Raw genomic sequence first — 18,173 nt, 5'->3', positions numbered from 1 at the left:
CTAGTTTCACCATTGTAAGTTTCTACAGTGAAGAGAGAGAGAGAGTGAAAGAGAAAGAAAGAAAGAGAGAAAGAGAATGAATTATCATCTTCCTTGATATAAGGAACAATTATTATTACTTTAATGGCTGTATTTCTGAGTACATTCATAAATATCACAAATCTTTCTCTCCCAAATCTTACTAGGAACTTTCTACCTTGAAGCTGAGAACTACAGTATGATCCTTTAATCGTTGAGCTACAATTTTCATCAACCACGATCTGGCTGAAGATTACAGGTGCCCTAACCCTACTCTTCCATCAACTCATTCCTTTCTCCAGACCTACATGGCAATTGATCCTAGGAATCTTTTCCTATTCTTTGTACAAGAAAGTGGTAATAGCAGCACCAAATAGGATGCAGGACCTTGAAAAATAAATATCCAGAGTTCTTGGATCTAGGAACTTTAGAAAATACTGCATTTCCGAAGAGCTTTAGTCTCTTGGGACCTTAGTAAGAGTGACCTGGAAATCGATTCTGAATGATGAAATAAAAGGCAAGATTATTTCTGAAGACAAGAAAGTAGAACAGCTGAAAAATGGGGTTTCTTTTTTTAGGAGACTTCAAATTGCAATTTGTCTGTAGGAGAAAGTAGTGCATGGCCAACTATGACAGAGCTAAACTTTTAGGCTAAGAGATCTGTGATATTTACATATAAAAAAGACTGGGGAATGGGGATATCTTGAACATTTCTTTTTTGACACGAATGTAATCCCTTAAATGAGTACAAATCATATTAAATACATTTTTACTGGAATAAAAAAAAGAACCAGAATGAAGTAATGGTTAAAGACGTCAGACAAGAAAAGCGGGAACTAGATTTTAGCCCATCCTCAATCACAAAAGATTTTGGTCAACTTTGGCTCAGACATTCTCTCAGACTCAGTTCAACTATCTGAGAGTGTTGCTGCTTTGAAATCACAGAAGGAAATGTACAGCACTTGAAGTCTTGAATGAAAAACAGGATACCAATCTTCATTTTGTTTACTAATAACCAGGCTGGAATACCCAATTCACTATTTTTTTTTAAGATCTGCTTGTTCCCGTTCTGGTTCTTATGTAGTGAATTGCCAAATCTTTTCTGTCTCTATGCCTCTATTTCTGTCCAATTTGTTTTGGGTCATAGAAGACTTGATTTTCTCCACATCTATTTTGAAACAAACATTCAATTTATTCTTTTCCTTTAATGTGCTCTATGAAAACTTAGCCAGTTTGACTTCCATCCCAACAGATAAAATAAAATATAGATAACACACACAGAAGCTATCATTTGCTCAGCTGTCACATTTATTACTTTCCCCAACTTACTGCTAACTTGATGAAGTATTCAGTACCAGGGGAAAGGTCTTGTATAGTATAGTTCTGAAAAAGGTCTGTAGAGTTATAAATTGCATCCCAAACTATACATTTTTTCTCTTTCTTGGCAATGTACAGGATATAGCTGTATATTGTTCCATTTACTTCCTTTGGAATATCCCACCTGCAAAAAGAAGCAACATATAATTATACAACAATTAAAGAGGGCAGTGGGAGAATATATAATGTTTACTTAGAGAGTGAAAGTAATATAATCAGCAAGCAATTTGGGGCAAGTATTGAAGAACAAATAAAACAACATTGAAAACTTTTTAATATCAAAATGTAGCAAGGGCCCAAATTATTTTGATATTGTGTTTAGAGTGAAAATTATATCCTGATCATATCACAAAATCATCTTTCTGCATTACTATTTGCACTGACCCTGTGGACATATGTAGGTTATACTGATTGCATAAAGACTAATGGAAATTAACTTGGCAAGTGGTAATCAAAGATTTATATTATAGTATTACTAATCACTTCTGTGCATTTAATCATAGTAAATGTATGTCACAGGCCTTATTTTTGATTTAATTCACAAGGATACCTGCCAAAATTTATACTATTCATGTCAAAATTAGAAAAGGGGACCTGGGCTTACATTCTTTAACTCTTTCTTATAGGGCTTGGTTTTCCAGAGTCTTTACCATTTTCCCATCTTTTTTGAACTTGCCCCAATTTGGCACTGATCATTTGAACAAGGGAACCCAGAATTAGACATAGTTAACTGTAGTGCTCAGAATAAGAACTCAAGAAGAGAGCTATTATATTTGCCAAGATTGTCCCACTCCAAAACTACTGAGGAAAAAGAGTGGATTTTACTTAACTGTGCTTCTAGTGTTCTAGAATCCAAAATTGTCAGATCTGGCACATCCACATGAACCGGTGGGAGCTGCGTTGTAAGCACTGTGACCTGGGTACTGTTTTTGCAGCCAACCATTGTGCAAGCAGAGATAAAAAACTGGTATGGTGTGAAAACTTTCAAATCTACAAAAAGGGGGCAATGGACATGAATATTAATTGGATTTAATAAAGCGTTAGCAAATATTTATCTGCCACATCTCTATATTTTTTTCCAAAAATTAGGATATTGTAAATTTCAATTTGTTAGCAACCTTATAAAAATAATAGCTCCTAAATTATAGTGGAAAATATAATATAGAACTGTGATGGTGAACTTATACCATGTGTCCACAGGTAGCACATGGAGCCAGGTTTGTTGGCATGTGAGCCATTGCCCTAGCTCAGTTCCAGAATGAATGTGCTCACTGGCCAGCTGATCTTTGGCTGATATGGAAGCTCTGGGACTGCATTTTTGTTCTCTCGGGGCCCACGGGGAGGTAGGGGAAGCTGTTTTTGCCCTCTCCAGGCTTCAAGAAAGCCTCTGGAGCCTGGGGAGGGTGAAAAATGAGCCTATAGGGCCCACCAGAAGTAGCATAATGGGCTGTTTCTGGCCTCTGGGGAGAAGAGAGAGGCTGTTTTAACTCTCCCCAGGAAAGGGTGAAAAACAGGCCTACCTGGTCCACTGGAAGTTGGGAAATAGGATATTTCCAGTCTCTGCAGGGCCTCCGCGGGGCGTGGGAGGCCGTTTTTGCCCCCCCCCAGGATCCAGAGAAGCCTCTGGACTCTGAGGTGGGCAAAAATGGACCTATCAGGCCTAGTGAAGTCAGGAAATGGGGAAATGAGGTCATGTGCGCATGCACAGGAAGGTGGGACATGTGGAAGGCAGTGAATTATGGGTGTGGCACACACACACACACATTTTCTGCCCCCGAAGAAAAAAAGGTTCACCATCGCTGATATAGAAAATGTAACCATACAAATTAATACAAGAATATGTAGCTAAAATTATATTTTGGGCAATATTGGTCTTTAGGGTTTAATGACCATCATCTAGACCAGGGGTCCCCAACCGCCGGTCCGCGGACCAGTACCGGGCCGCAAGGCATGTTGCACCGGGCCGCGGAGTCAGCAGCTGCTGTGGAGCCGGCGAGTGCCAAGCTGTTTCCTGTCTCTTTCCCCTCACGTACACTTGGGACCGCCATTTGCCTCGGGCTGAGAAAACCTTTGCTTGCTTGCTTTCTTCCTTTCCTGTCTTTCTTCTCTCGTCAAAAGTGGTCTATTTCCTCCTTGCGAAGCCCTTGCAAAGCCCTCGCTCTGCCTGCAGCTCAAATGAAAAGGCTTTGGCATTGTGCAGCTCTTTTTTTGCTAGGCTCCCCCACCCTATTCCCGGGGTCCTGGGTGGGAACGAAGCCAGGGGTGTGTGTGTGACCATGAAACCCCCACCACCAGCTCTGGTAATTTTCTTTTGGAAGGATTCCTTGCTGCAAGAAAATTACCAGACCTGGCAGTGGTGGGCGCTCCAAGCAGGCAGCGATCGCAAAGGAAGGTGACTGTGTCCGTGGAGGCACCTCCCCCTGCTCTGGGATTCCTTGCTGCAATCCCAGCCGGAACGGGGGGGGTGTCCTCTGGAACTGCTGAAAGGCAAACGGCGGTCCCGAGTGAACAGGAGGGGAAAGAGACAGGAAACCGCCCCCTCCTACCCTTCCTCCCTCTGTCACCTCAACTCCCCCGCAAAATTAAAAAGGGGGGGGAGAGACAATGGAACGATAAGCTAAACCCCCTTTCCGCCCCCACCGGGCCATAGAAAAATTGTCTTGCTGAAACTGGTCCCTGGTGGAAAAAAGGTTGGGGACCACTGATCTAGACAGCAGATTTCCTGATAATTTGGATGGCAACTTCAGATACATTGTCGTCAACTGGTAACTTAGCAGGGATAGGGCATTTGTCTTTGTATCCAGGTACAGTGGTACCTCTACTTACGAACTTAATTTGTTCCATGACCAGGTTCTTAAGTAGAAAAGTTTCTAAGAAGAAGCAATTTTTCCCATAGGAATCAATGTAAAAGCAAATAATGTGTGTGATTCCTAGAGAGGCCCCATGAAGGCTTCTCCCCACCTTTTCTGGCCCTGTTTCCTCCCAGGAGATTCCTAGAGAAGCCCCACAGAGGCTTCTCCCTTCTTTTTCCAGCCCTGTTTCCACCCAGCAGATTCCTAGAGAGGCCCCACGGAGGCTTCTCCCTGCCTTTTCTGGTTACAGTTTCGGAAGCTCGGGTTTGTAAGTGGAAAATGGTTCTTGAGAAGAGGCAAAAAAATCTTGAACACCTGGTTCTTATCTAGAAAAGTTCATAAGTAGAGGCGTTCTTAGGTAGAGGTACCACTGTATTCTATAGCTAATTAGTCTTAAAACAAACGTTTCTGATTAGTACGGGCTGGTAAGGGGTATTCTTTTAATGGCTCTCTGTGCCCGATTATTATTGGTTGATTTAGTGGTAGTGATACTTGATTGGTCCTTTGCTCATGACCAATTAATTATTTCCTGCCCGTAGTCTTGGTAGTGTACTTGACATCGTGGAAGAGAAGGCACACCAAGACTTTCAGGCAGGGATTTTCCCCAGCATTGTTTGAAGATACTTAAGAGGAAATTTATCAATTTATATTTTTTGAAGTGTTGCGCACCACAACTTAGAAAGTTCAGGGTATCATTTGATGATAAAGGGGCATTTGGAGGCTCAGAGCTGAAGTTTTTCATATTTCCGCCTTAGGATGTTCAGGATGGGAATAGCAGATGAACATCTTTTGTTCTACATTTAACATCTCCTCTGCCTAGTCATCAATTGCTATTTTTTCAAATCACTTTTAGAGTTGATGATGACAGCTTTTAAAATTGGGAATGAGAATAGTTTCTTCTTAGTAATATCTGACTCTTGTTTCTATTTATAATGCATCACAAAATTAATAACAATAACAAAAATAACAGCTTATTGCCACTTCAATTATTCATTTTAAATAAAAGTAAGACCAAAATGAGATTTTTATCTTTAGGTCCCAAAGAAATCAACGGATCCTCCCCTCCGAATACAACATGATAAATAAACTGCAAAAATAGGGGACAAAGATGTTAACAAGTTTCAACACCCTAGGTTGATTTCTATCAGTAATGAACTACACATACCACACATTTAAATCAAACCAACATCAATTACTTCCACATCTGATCCAATTTATACAGCTTGTCGGAAATTGACCTATTCAAGTGCTTCATAATGGATCAATTGCTTCAACAGATGCAGGTAGAAACATAAATCTAAATCCTGGTCTCTCCCCTAAAACTCTAAGGTTACTGTTTGTCAAGCCCTCCTGATTATGGCTTTTTGTTTTCCATTTGCTTGATTGGATTATTTGCATAAGAGCAAATTGGGCAGGCAGTTGTGGACATGAAAAACAGATCATTCTATGATGCATTAGAAAAGGTTCAGCAAAAATTACCCGGAGTTGCCTTGAAAAGAAAGGCAACTCGGTATGTGGAAGTCTCATGGATTCATGTCAAATAAACTACAATTTACTCTAAAGATCACAAGTTATATGCTATTTAACAATTGATTTTATGCCTTTCTTGGAGAAATTTCATTGATTTCAATTTACAAAGTGAACCAATAAACAGACAATGATTTCCTTTTAACTTTCTACAGAAATTGAATATTTTATTATGTTATTACTCACACCCACATTAGTAAATTAAAATTCAGTCACTGCCCTTTTTAATCTGCATGGTATCATATTTATCAACAGCATAGCTCATTCTATCTAAACAATTTAATATGATGACATATTTCAGGGCTCAGTCCGTACTGAAGATTTGGTTGTACACTTCCCTTTGCTATTTACTTTACAACCATACTGAATTTGAAAAGTTTACATTTGCTTTAATGTTAAGATGTAATGAATGCTACATATAGTAGTGAAGTAAAAAAAGCTGAATTCAAAAAAGCATGGGTGGACTACCTACAAAGTTTTTAAGGAATTGCAAGTTCTTCTAAAATAATTCTCATTTCCAACAACCTTTCCTATCTTTGCTGACAAAATGTTTTGGATAATAGAACTAATAATCTTTGGATCTCCAGACCATTTAGGAATTTAAAAGTTAATGCTGCATTTCAAATTGGACCCAGAAATGAATTGTAAGTGAAATCAGAAAGGACTGTGAGAATATGAACAACTATATATTCCCTGTCAATGTCCCTCTGGCTTACCTTTGATCAGATAATTTCTGGCCTATTTTTAAAAGTAGCATCACTACATATGATTTATGACTTAATGTAAAACCAAGCCTTCAAATCACCCCCAAACTCCAAACAGTTTGCATTAAGGAAACAATAAACATTCATATTAATATAACATAGATAACAGAAGGTCCTAAGCAACTTTAATCGGTAAAAAAAATATTTGAGCTAGACTTCTATACTCCAAATGCCCTATAATAATAAATGTGAGTGCTTGTGAAGTTATTTCTGACAGAAGTGTGAGAAGTCTATGAATTTCAAGAGCAATAGATTCTAAAGGGAAGGGATTATGCCGCCCCTCTCTGCAGACTCGGGGCGGCTAACAACAGTAACAAAAACAGCATGTAAATCCAATCCTAAAACATTTAAAAAACCCTTATTTGTAAAACCAAACATACATACAAACAAGCATACCATGCATAAATTGTAAAAGCCTAGGGGGAAAGAATATCTTAGTTCCCCCATGCCTGACAGCAGAGGTGGGTTTTTAGGAACTTACGAAAGGCGAGGAGGGTGGGGGCAATTCTAATCTCCGGGGGGAGTTGGTTCCAGAGGGTCGGGGCTGCCACAGAGAAGGCTCTTCCCCTGGGCCGTGCCAAATGACATTGTTTTGTTGACAGGACCCGGAGAAGGTGGGAGACTCAAAGCATCCCCTCACAGGATTAATCAATAGAAAGAGTAGACAATACATTTCAATAATGGCTAACTGGATTATAAAAAATGTAGATTGCTATGGTCAAAACTTATACGATCATAATTAGTATTTCAATTTCAGATGATAAAAAAACTTTGCTCTGTATGAAGGTTCTTAAAAATGTTGTCTCCAAAAGTACATTTACAAACAATCTCATGAATTAACCCATTGAAGGAATTTCTAATTTCTTCGTCAGCTATTAATATTGATAAAGAACATCTGCTAACCTTCCCCTGGAGTGGAGAGGGAATGTAGATTATGCATTATCCTTTGCCTGCCACGCCCAATCCCACCACTGCTCTGCATGTCAATCAGTGATGGGCTCCTACGGGAACGGTCAGGAACGCAGTTCCGGTAACAAAATTTGGAGCTCCATCCCAGAGCATCCAATTTGCACTAAAAGATGTTGAATCAAAATGCATGAGCCACACCCACAGTGTGGTAGTAAAAATTTTGGTAGCCCATCACTGATGTCAACCTATACCTAACAAAACAAGGCAGAATTGTTTTGAGATTCTTTCTCTCACATTTACTCCTTTCTCAGAAGACAGATATTTCTGTAATGCCTCATCATCCTCTTCTCCTTTGCCTTGAGTCAATCCCCACGCATTCCATCAAACAGAGTAATATCTTCGCCGCTACTGCCATGAGAAACTACCATCTATAAATGCTTAGAGCAAAACAAGTGCTGTATTAAGAACTCAACATCCCAATCTACAAAATCCATCCAGATAGATAAAATATCTGATGATATTAAAGACTATTTGAAGGGAGTAAATGGAGTCACATTATCTCCCCATTACTATATTAATAAACTGTATCCTCTGACATTATTCTAGTAAAAAATCACACTATGGGTTTTTTAAACAACACATTCTTTAATTGCTTTTAAAATAATGACATAAAATTTAGAAAACAGAGAAAACTAAAAAATATATGCATTGCCAAAGCAAAAGAAACCCCCACACACACAATTTACTTGAATAGTAATAGCATCATAACTATTTATATAGTCAAAATTATATATTATACACACTTTTTAAAGTTACTTTTTCATCTTTTTCATTAAAAAAAAATCTAAAACGTAAAGGTATAATAAAAGAATGGGGAAGCTGTAGACTCAGACAATACTGAACTATAGATCCTGCATTTGTTAATATTGACCACACTGGCTGAGTCTGTGTGTCTGTTCACTAATATCTAGAAGGATTGGGGGGGGGGGTGCCCCTTATTTTATTTATTTATTTATTATTTGGATTTGTATGCCGCCCCTCTCCGCCCCATGATTCTGATTCTAAATTTCATTCATTCATTTATTCATTTGACTTATATGCCGCCCTTCTCTGAGGACTCAGGGTGGCTCACAACATATAAAAATTCAAAAAACAGTTCAGAAGTCCAATATTTAAAACAGTCTAAAAACCCAAATTTAAAATATGCCCTATTCATTAACACCACAGTCTTACTAAAGGCCAGGACAAGATGTTAAAGTTCACCAGCCCAGGCCTGCCAGCAAAGGTAAATTTTCAAAGCTTTCTAGAAGGCCAGGAGGGTGAGGGTGGTACAAATCTCCAGAGAAAGTTGGTTCCAAATGGCCGGAGCCACCACAGAGAAGGCTCTTTCCCTAGGACCCGCCGGATGACATTGCCTGGCTGAAGGGACCTGAGGAAGGACGACTGTGTGGGCCCCGACCAATCGCTGGGATACATGAGACAGAAGAAGTTATTAAGGATAAACAAATGGTTCAATAGCAACATGTTTTGGAACTAAAGCTAAAATATATATTGTAAAAACTTAGAAGCTGAGAGTAATTTAGTTGTGCAGTCTTGTGAATTTATTTGTTTTATAAAGATCTGTATTCCACTCGCTGCCATCCTGATAAAACAGAGTGAACCACAATATCGTTATTTAGCGTGTAAATATCCTTCCACATAAGGTTCCTCTATTGGCTCCAACTGTTAGCCTTATTTTTCAGCATTAAATCTGAATTTCCTTGCATGGTTGGTTTAAATGAGGTCATTACATTGCCATCCACGGTTTAATTAATATTTCTTTGCTTTCTCATTTCAATTAGTGAACAGTCACACAGAGTGGCCCTGATCCTGATCTTATTTGCTAGCATAAAAAAGGGGAATGCTATCACTAAAGGTTTCAAGCAGGATATTAATCGTATAAAACAGATAATTCAGCTTTATCTGCGGTAAGAACTATTAGAAATCCTGTGCAGGGATAGCCATTCTGAACAATTATTTTATAATTCTGTTTCATCAGATTTATATCAGTATAAATGGAAATGTCCTGTAGTAAATCAGAAACTAATTGCTGCAAATCTGATTCTTACATGTGGATCCAAAACCTGCTTGCTTGGAAGCATGTCGTATTGATTTAGGCAACCTGACAAATAAGTTCCTATGGGGCATTTACTGGCCAGCACTATAGAATTTTCTTGAGTATTTGACAAAACATATTAAAAAGGGAAAGATGAGGGCTTAATTGAAACAAAAGGCAATTTTGTATGCAGCAGTTTGCATTTGATAGAGCATCCCAATATACAATACAGGCATATTTCATGAAATGTGAAGGATGTCAGATTTTATTTCAAAATATTAAGATATTGGGTTTCTTTTCCCATCATCCTAGATTATTTCGGAGCACTTGATAACTTAAACAGCAATTTGATAATGTGACTCAGTATGTGGAGCAAAGGTGTAAAACTCATGGGCTGGATGTGTCACATGCTGGCTCCACCTACACCTGGTTTAGTGAAGAAGGAAATAAAGTCATGTGATACTGCCACGATGATGCGACTTTGACACCCCTGACCTAGAGAAATTGAGGTTTTCTCTTCACTGGATGTGTTGAAGCAGAGTGTTGGGTGGTCAACTGTTAAGTAATACTTTAGATTTCTGCACAGAGCAAAGAAAGGAATGACTTGAAGACCTAAACTAGACACAAGAACAGTTTTTTTTCCAAACGCCATCACTCTACTAAACAAATAATTCCCTCAACACTGTCAGACTTTCTACTAAATCTGCACTTCTATTCTACTAGTTTTTCTCATCATTCCTATCACCCATTTCCTCCCACTTAGGACTGTATGACTGTAACTTGTTGCTTGTATCCTAAGATTTTTATTAATATTGCTTCTTCATTATTTGACCCCTAAGACAATCATTAAGTGTCATACCACATGATTCTTGACAAATGTATATTTTATTTTATGTACGCTGAGAGCATATGCACCAAGACAAATTCCTTGTGTGTCCAATCACACTTGGCCAATAAAAATTCCATTCTATTCTATTCTAAATTGTCCTTGTCATCTCCATCATTCCATGACTAAGAAAGTGCCTATTCCCCCTCCTAAATCAAAGTTAAACAAGTGTGTGTTTGTGTGTGTGTGTGTGTGAGAGAGAGAGAGAGAGAGACATAGAGAGAGAGAGAGAGAGAAAGCCAAACTCTACATAGCATAGTTCAGACGGGAGAGGAATAGTGGCCTTGTTTTAATGTGTATGTCTTTCCTCAATACTACGTGTCAGAATTTGGGAAAGCAGGTCCCATAATCCCAGAACTCTAGAAGCTATCAATAGTCACTCACAGAAAGAAAGTCACTTTGCAAATCTTCAAAGACATTCTCATTCCAATGATTGTTCTTTGTGATCCAAATTTTGGCACTGAAAATAGGCTGCCAGTTAATGTTAACTGCAAGTGTACTAGAAAACCTAAATGAAGAGTAAATGACAGATGAAAGGAGAGAGAAGCTGCAGTGCAATCTTTCATGCTTCCCCCATTGCAGAATTAAGTAACAGACAACCATGTTTCACAATTCCATTCTCAAGAATGCTTGAGGAAGTGCTCTTTTGACATAATTTTTAATATAAAAATATAATAATAATAATAATTTAATAATAATTTATTGGATTTGTATGCCGCCCCTCTCCGTAGACTCGGGGCGGCTAACAACAATGATAAAAACAGCATGTAAGAATCCAATAATAAACAACTAAAAATCCTTATTATAAAACCAAACATACACACAAACATACCATGCATAACTTGTAATGGCCTAGGGGGAAGGAATATCTCAATTCCCCCATACCTGGCGGCATAAGTGAGTCTTGAGTAGTTTATGAAAGACAGGGAGGGTGGGGGCAGTTCTAATCTCTGGGGGGAGTTGGTTCCAGAGGGCCGGGGCCGCCACAGAGAAGGCTCTTCTCCTGGGTCCCGCCAAATGACATTGTTTAGTTGACGGGACCCGGAGAAGGCCAACTCTGTGGGACCTTATCAGTCACTGGGATTCGTGCGGTAGCAGGAGGTTCCGGAGGTAATCTGGTCCAATGCCATGTAGGGCTTTAAAGTTCATGACTAACACTTTGAATTATGACCGGAAACTGATCGGCAGCCAATGCAAGCCATGGAGTGTTGAAGAAACGTGGGAGAATCTTGGAAGCCCCATGATGGCTCTCGCGGCTGTGTTCTGCATGTTCTGAAGTTTCCGAACACTTTTCAAAGGTAGCCCCATGTAGAGAGAAGTTAAAAATTTAAATAACTTAAAAAAGAAGTTAATATATTTTGCCCACTGCTTTTTACACTACCGATATCTTGCCTCTTGCATAATTCAAATTCAAGTTATCTATTCATCAGATGAGAAACTAAAACTTTTAATAAATAATTGGTTCTGGGTAAAAGCAAACAGAGATAGAGAAGCTCTTTTTATCCCTATATACCTAATAAAATACCTAATAACTTTGATTCTTAAAGCAGCCCCATGCTGAATATACAAAATAAACTATCTCCTCTAACACTTTTTTTCCCAAGGGGGAAGAACATTTTTAACAAAGACACAAGATGGCTGAAGCAGAGATGCAATTTTTGAAAGTTGGATGGTGTTGTGGTTGGTTCTGGCCCAGCTCATGCCCCAAGGAATGTGGAGGTGGATGCAGGGGAAACATCAACATGTCATAGGCCTGTTTTATTGCCGACAGAGTCAGGTAGTGCAGTTTCCTCGGATGAAGAAGAAGGTGGGGGTGACTTGGAAGATGGGGGCTTGGCACACAGTCCAGGAAGCCAATCTCCATTATCTTCGGTCGATTCGGATGAGGAAGTGTTATACCCACGCATGCGCAGAATTATGCATAGAAGAGACCAATTGAAGAAATATTACAGGTGGGGCTCCAGTAATTACAGCTGCTGGTATAAATAGCAGCGTGCTGGCTTGGGCCGTTGTGGAAGATTATCTGATCATTGTTCTTCAGGACCGTGCCTTGCTGTTTCCGGACTTTGTTGATTTTTCACAACTTTGAAACCAAAGCAGAGCAAAGTGTGTGTGTTTCACTTCATGGAAGAAGGAGGGCTGTGACGTTTCTTCACAGCTGCTAGCTAAGTACTTAAGGACTGATTAAGGGGATTGTACAGACTACCAGGTTGTTTTGGGACGAGTGCTCTTTGCAATACAAAAAGGGTGCTTTGTTTCTTTTGAATTTTTGTGATAAAGAACATTGTTTTTGAACTTTCAAGTGTGTGTGTGTCTGAAATTTGTACCCTTGAATTTTCAGGAGTCGGGCAGAATAGATGGTATACAATTATTATTATTGTTGTGATATGCACAAAAATGTAAAATTACAGCTTCCAGTTTAGCTGCTATTGCTCTTCATATAAATTGAGTTCTTCCTAGGAAGATAGACTGTCATAAGGTATTGGCAGAGGTGGGCTGCTGCCCGGACAGGGCGAGAACGCAGTGGGGTAGCAAAAATGGAGCTCCACCCCAAAGCACCCAATTTGCACTGAAAGATATTGAAAGAAAATGCAGGGCGTCCTGCATAAGCCACGCCCACAGTGTGGTAATAAATTTTTTGGCAGCCCTTCACTGGGTATTGGAGTAATATACTGTATCTGTGAATGCCAGCAGTGTGGACTTTTGTAATTGACAGATGGTCAATTTGTCAACACAGAGATTTTATCCAAGATTTTTAGGTATAGCACCCAGTGGGCTGATAACCAGAGACCACCATGGCCAGTTTATATTGCAATCTTTCAACCATTATTTTCAGATTTTGATACTTTGTCATCTTTTCCAGTTCCTTGTCTTCTATTCTGATGTCCCCTGGTATTGCCACTTCAATTATCCACACTTTCTTCTTTCAACCGCAGTTAAGTCTGATGTGTTGTGAGGCATGATTTCATCCCACAACATTTTAACCTGCTCATTTTCAACTACCTCAACTCTATCTCCCTACCATTTTTTTCTTTACTGCCACACGATAAGTTTTACAATTATTCCAGGTGGCTGTGTTATGTTATAGTGGATAATAATAGTTTGCATGATTTTCTTACACAAGCTGATAATATGATTTATTGTTTCTTTTGCTTCTTTGAACAGTCTGCATTTTTTTGTCAAGCCTTCAGTTTCTTTTTTTTATTTAAAAAAATATTCCAGTTTTAAGTCATTGCCAGGTTTTACCTTTACCTACTTCTTCCTTGTATAAATTGTCCATGCAATGCTTTTTCCTTTCCAGCATTCTGCTCTTGTTTTTATGACATTATTTCAATATTCTTGTTTTGTTCCCTTTACATTCAGTAAGTTCCAATTTTTAACTTTCATCAATGATTGTTCTTGGCTGTTTTCTACACAGCCAATGCCTGTTTTTCTTCTTTGACAGTTTGACTTGAAGTAAACCTCTATCTCTATCTCTGTAGGGCATATATAATCTATCAATATCACCACAGGGATTCAATGCATAATGAATATTCATCACTTTTCTTATTTTTTAGTCCAAACTGTCCAGTATAGCTTGAATCCAGTAAATAATTCCTATCACAGATATGGTCCAAGTATTGATGGTTTTGATGGTGTGTCCGCTATGGACTTTTATCTTTAGAAGTTTTCTCATTCTTATGTATTATTTACTAATTACCTTTTTAGCCCTTATCCATATTTGACATTCTCCAATGTAAAATGCTCAGACTTGCAGCCTTCATCCTGACAGAACTTGATGGTTTGGCCATTTGGCATTTCAATTCCATTACTGTTTATGATTTAACCTTGAATTGTTAAGAAGGCAGTCTCTATTTATTTGATATAGAGCAGAAAAATATGGACACCCAGTTTGGATTAGTAGTTAAGACTCTGGGCTAGAAACCAGGAGTTCCAACTAGATAACATAGAAACATAGAAGACTGACGGCAGAAAAAGACCTCATGGTCCATCTAGTCTGCCCTTATACCATTTCCTGTATTTTATCTTAGGATGGATATATGTTTATCCCAGGCATGTTTAAATTCAGTTACTGTGGATTTATCAACCACGTCTGCTGGAAGTTTGTTCCAAGGATCTACTACTCGTTCAGTAAAATAATATTTTCTCATGTTGCTTTTGATTTTCCCCCCAACTAACTTCAGATTGTGTCCCCTTGTTCTTGTGTTCACTTTCCTATTAAAAACACTTCCCTCCTGGACCTTATTTAACCCTTTAACATGTTTAAATGTTTCGATCATGTCCCCCCTTTTCCTTCTGTTCTCCAGACTATACAGATTGAGTTCATGAATATCTTTTTGTAGGTGAGGTCTCCAGAACTGAACACAGTATTCCAAATGTGGTCTCACCAGCACTCTATATAGTGGGATCATAACTTTGGGCCAGTCACTCTCTTTCAGCCCTAGGAAGAAGACAGTGGCAAATAACTTTGGGGGGGGGGGAAATTGCCAAGAAAACCAGAGGGATTTATCCAGGAAGTCACTAGAAGTTAATACTTAATACAGAATCGAAGGCACATAAAAAAAACACACACACACACACACACACACAAAGAGAGAGAGAGGGAGGGAAAGAGAGAGACAGTTAATGAAGCTTTGCTACTAAAAAGAAGAAACGTAAGTAAGATTTCAACCAAGACATAACATGATATTTCTTAGAAATAGCAAGATTAGTCCAAATTGAACTTGAACTGAACCTCACCTTACTTAAAACAATGATAGAGAGTAATTTTTACTGTGTGACATGAATTCTGCATGTTGTGAGGACTGCCCCCATCCCCACTGGCCTGGATCAAATGAAAGTAGTAGAAAATGGTACACAAATTGTAAAAACTCTTCTCCAACAGGAGAGAAAAGAAATCTAAGCCTTCTTCTCACATTTTATTTTATTTATTTATTGGAGACTCGGACATGGGATGGTACAGGCATCAACTGCTTCCATTTATCATGTATGCAGGGGTGAGCTACTGCCCGGACACGGGGGGACACAGTGGGGTAATGAAAATGGAGCTCCACCCCAGAGCATCCAATTTGCACTGAAAGATATTGAAAGAAAACGCAGGGCATCCTGAATAAACCACGCCCACAGTGTGGTAGTAAAAATGTTGGTTGCCCTTCACTGCATGTGTGAAAGAGCAAAGTGATCAAATCCAAGCTATGCAGTCTGTATGTATTTGGTAGTTAGTTTGCATCTTTCATTTGTACTTTGATCAGCAACAAATCTCACTAACATGAACTTTTTCCTTTACTGCTTCCTAGTACCATAGATATGAGACTATTTGCATCTTACTTTTGTAGTCATTAAGCAATATTTTTTCTCTTATTAAGTATCACAAAGAGAAGATTTACCTTTTTTTTTTTTAAAAAAAAAAGTGCTCTTCTTCTCCTATTATTTTAGGACAAATAGTTACTTACTGTTTACTTTGCTTTGCAGCCCTCCCGTGCAGCTTACCCCTGAGCCAGGGAGAACGAGTTTAATTTATCATTAGCAGTTTATCTGCCCTTTAATTGGAATCAATGTGCTAGCCTAGGCAAATTGTCTATGTAGCCTCCTCTGAAATATCTACATACCTTAAATGGCATGATAGCTTGTTGAAAGGAGGCAGACAATTTACATTCTACTGGTGTGTTATAAATAAATTATAAGAACAGATTAGAATTATGTATTTACGCCTACTAGTGAGAGTGAAATGCATAATTCACAAGTGGTGAACCCTTAAGAGACTTCTGAATTCCCCAATCACAAGCATGCTGATGAAGGTATATTTTTCAATTCCCACTGTTCTCTGCTTTTGTTAGTTTCATACCTTCACTGGCTACTAAGTTAGCACCTTCCTGATTATTTATTATCCATTAAAGCTTAGCTGAATAGTGTCTCCTTTTTTAGATCAAAGTTTTCTAAAAAAAACCCTTTTAGTATCTCTTTTTAATAGTTATATTCAATAGTCAAGATTTCAGTTTTGGAAGACACATGACATTGTATTGTTTCCAGGCTTTTAAAAATTGATAATGGTGGCACAATATTTAGAATACATTACTACACTGCTCATTCCAGAAGTTCGATTCCGACCAGCTCAAGATTGAATCAGCCTTGCATCCTTCCAAGGTGGGTAAAATGAGTACCCAGATTGTTGGCAATATGTAAACTGCTTACAGAGGGCTGTAAATCACTGTGAAGCAGTACATAAGTCCAAGGGTTATTGCTATTGCTAATGTATTAAAATGTATAAATTATATGCCATTCTGGTTAAATACATTTGGGACAATCTTATTGAAATTAATTAAATCCACATTGGTTATAACTAATTTTCACTCCATTGCTTTCATTGGGCCTATTTTAAATAAGATTCCTGGGTTTCAATTGTTATAGAAATTATAAAGTGGCAAATGATTTCAGTTTCAGACCAGCAAAATTTATTTATTTATTATTTATTTATTTATTAGATTTGTATGTCACCCAACTCCCAAAGGATTCTGGGTGGCTTACAACATCTAAAAAGACAATAAAAAAATTAAAACCCAATTCAAACACTCTTTTGCAGCTGGATCTAAAAGTGTGTCAATCGATAAGCGGCCCCAGGCCTGCTGGCACAGATAATAATAATAATAATAATAATAATAATAATAATAATAATAACAATAATTTATTAGATTTGTATGCCACCCCTCTCCTCAGACTCAGGGCGCCAAGTTTCCCATGCCTTTTAGTAATAATTATATGTCATGGTGGGGGAGTGATGCTTAGGTGGGGCATGGTCAAAAAAAGGTTGGGAACCACTGATCTAGACTTTGAAATTTGGATAACTGCTCTATCTATGAGTAACTAGTGTTTGGAGACATTTTTCTAATGTCTTTTTCAGTTGTGTTCATGTATTAGTCCTGTAGCTTGGTAGCTACAAAGTATAGTAGAATTTTATTTATTTTTATTTATTATGCAAGTTCAACGTTCTCCTGTATAATTTAATCAATTATCCAATTGCTTTGACAAAGTTTTCTGACAAATGAGACATTCATTATATCAAAACATGCTCATTCTCAGAATAATTCAAACCAAAATATTAAAATATTAGTTGTGGGGACTAAAATCATGCCCCCCATTCATTTCAGCAAGAAAGTTACATTAAAAACTAGATTAATCTGCATTATATTTAATATCTGGAAGAGGTTCAAGAATGAGCTCAGTTGCATGAGGTGATGGCTATAACTGAGTTGAATTATGTGCCAAACTAACTGTCCAGGTGAGTTTCCCTTTTGCTGACTGAAATCCAGCTTGGGTTGTGACAGGAAAGGAAGAGGAGTTTTAATCAACAAGATGGCTTGAGAATCTTTTTGTTTTGACAGCCGTGCTAGAATTGTAATTATTAATGTGAATTCTACGGAATATTCCCCAGGGCAGCCACCTTAAAGGCATCAATTTCTTATAGATTTTCTCTATATTTTACAGCTTGTTTCCAACAATGAATTGGTACCCATATTGGTAGACTGCAACATTGTAAAACTTTCTAATAACAGTTTCTTTTCAACTTTACAGCTAACCCAGGTCTCACTGTTTTCTTTCAAAAAGATTGATTGTTCATTTTTCCTCAATAGATGTCATATTTTATTGAACACTGTTCAGCTCCAACTTCCTGTTTGTAAGAGTTACACATAACGGGTCTTTGGTGCTTTCTCAGCTTTCTTTCTTTCTTTCTTCTTTTTCAACATCAT

At 38.2% G+C, this 18,173-nt stretch overlaps 1 protein-coding gene across 1 annotated transcript in view; it reads right to left on the bottom strand.

Moving 5' to 3' along the window:
• The window catches only part of USH2A (usherin), a 584,211-nt gene that overhangs the window by 287,867 nt on the left and 278,171 nt on the right, over positions 1–18,173 (bottom strand). Inside the window, exons 34-35 of the mRNA XM_070728574.1 lie at positions 2,226–2,385; positions 1,348–1,519 (exon numbers count right to left, since the gene is read on the bottom strand). Coding sequence (XP_070584675.1) covers positions 1,348–1,519; positions 2,226–2,385 — 332 coding nt within the window. The remainder of the gene's footprint in view (positions 1–1,347; positions 1,520–2,225; positions 2,386–18,173) is intronic.

This window comes from Erythrolamprus reginae, chromosome 1 (genome assembly GCF_031021105.1).
Source record: "Erythrolamprus reginae isolate rEryReg1 chromosome 1, rEryReg1.hap1, whole genome shotgun sequence".
In the NCBI taxonomy this organism is placed as follows: Eukaryota; Metazoa; Chordata; class Lepidosauria; order Squamata; family Dipsadidae; genus Erythrolamprus; species Erythrolamprus reginae.
Note: the sequence above shows the minus strand (reverse complement) of the source record. Positions and strands in the feature narration are given on the sequence as shown.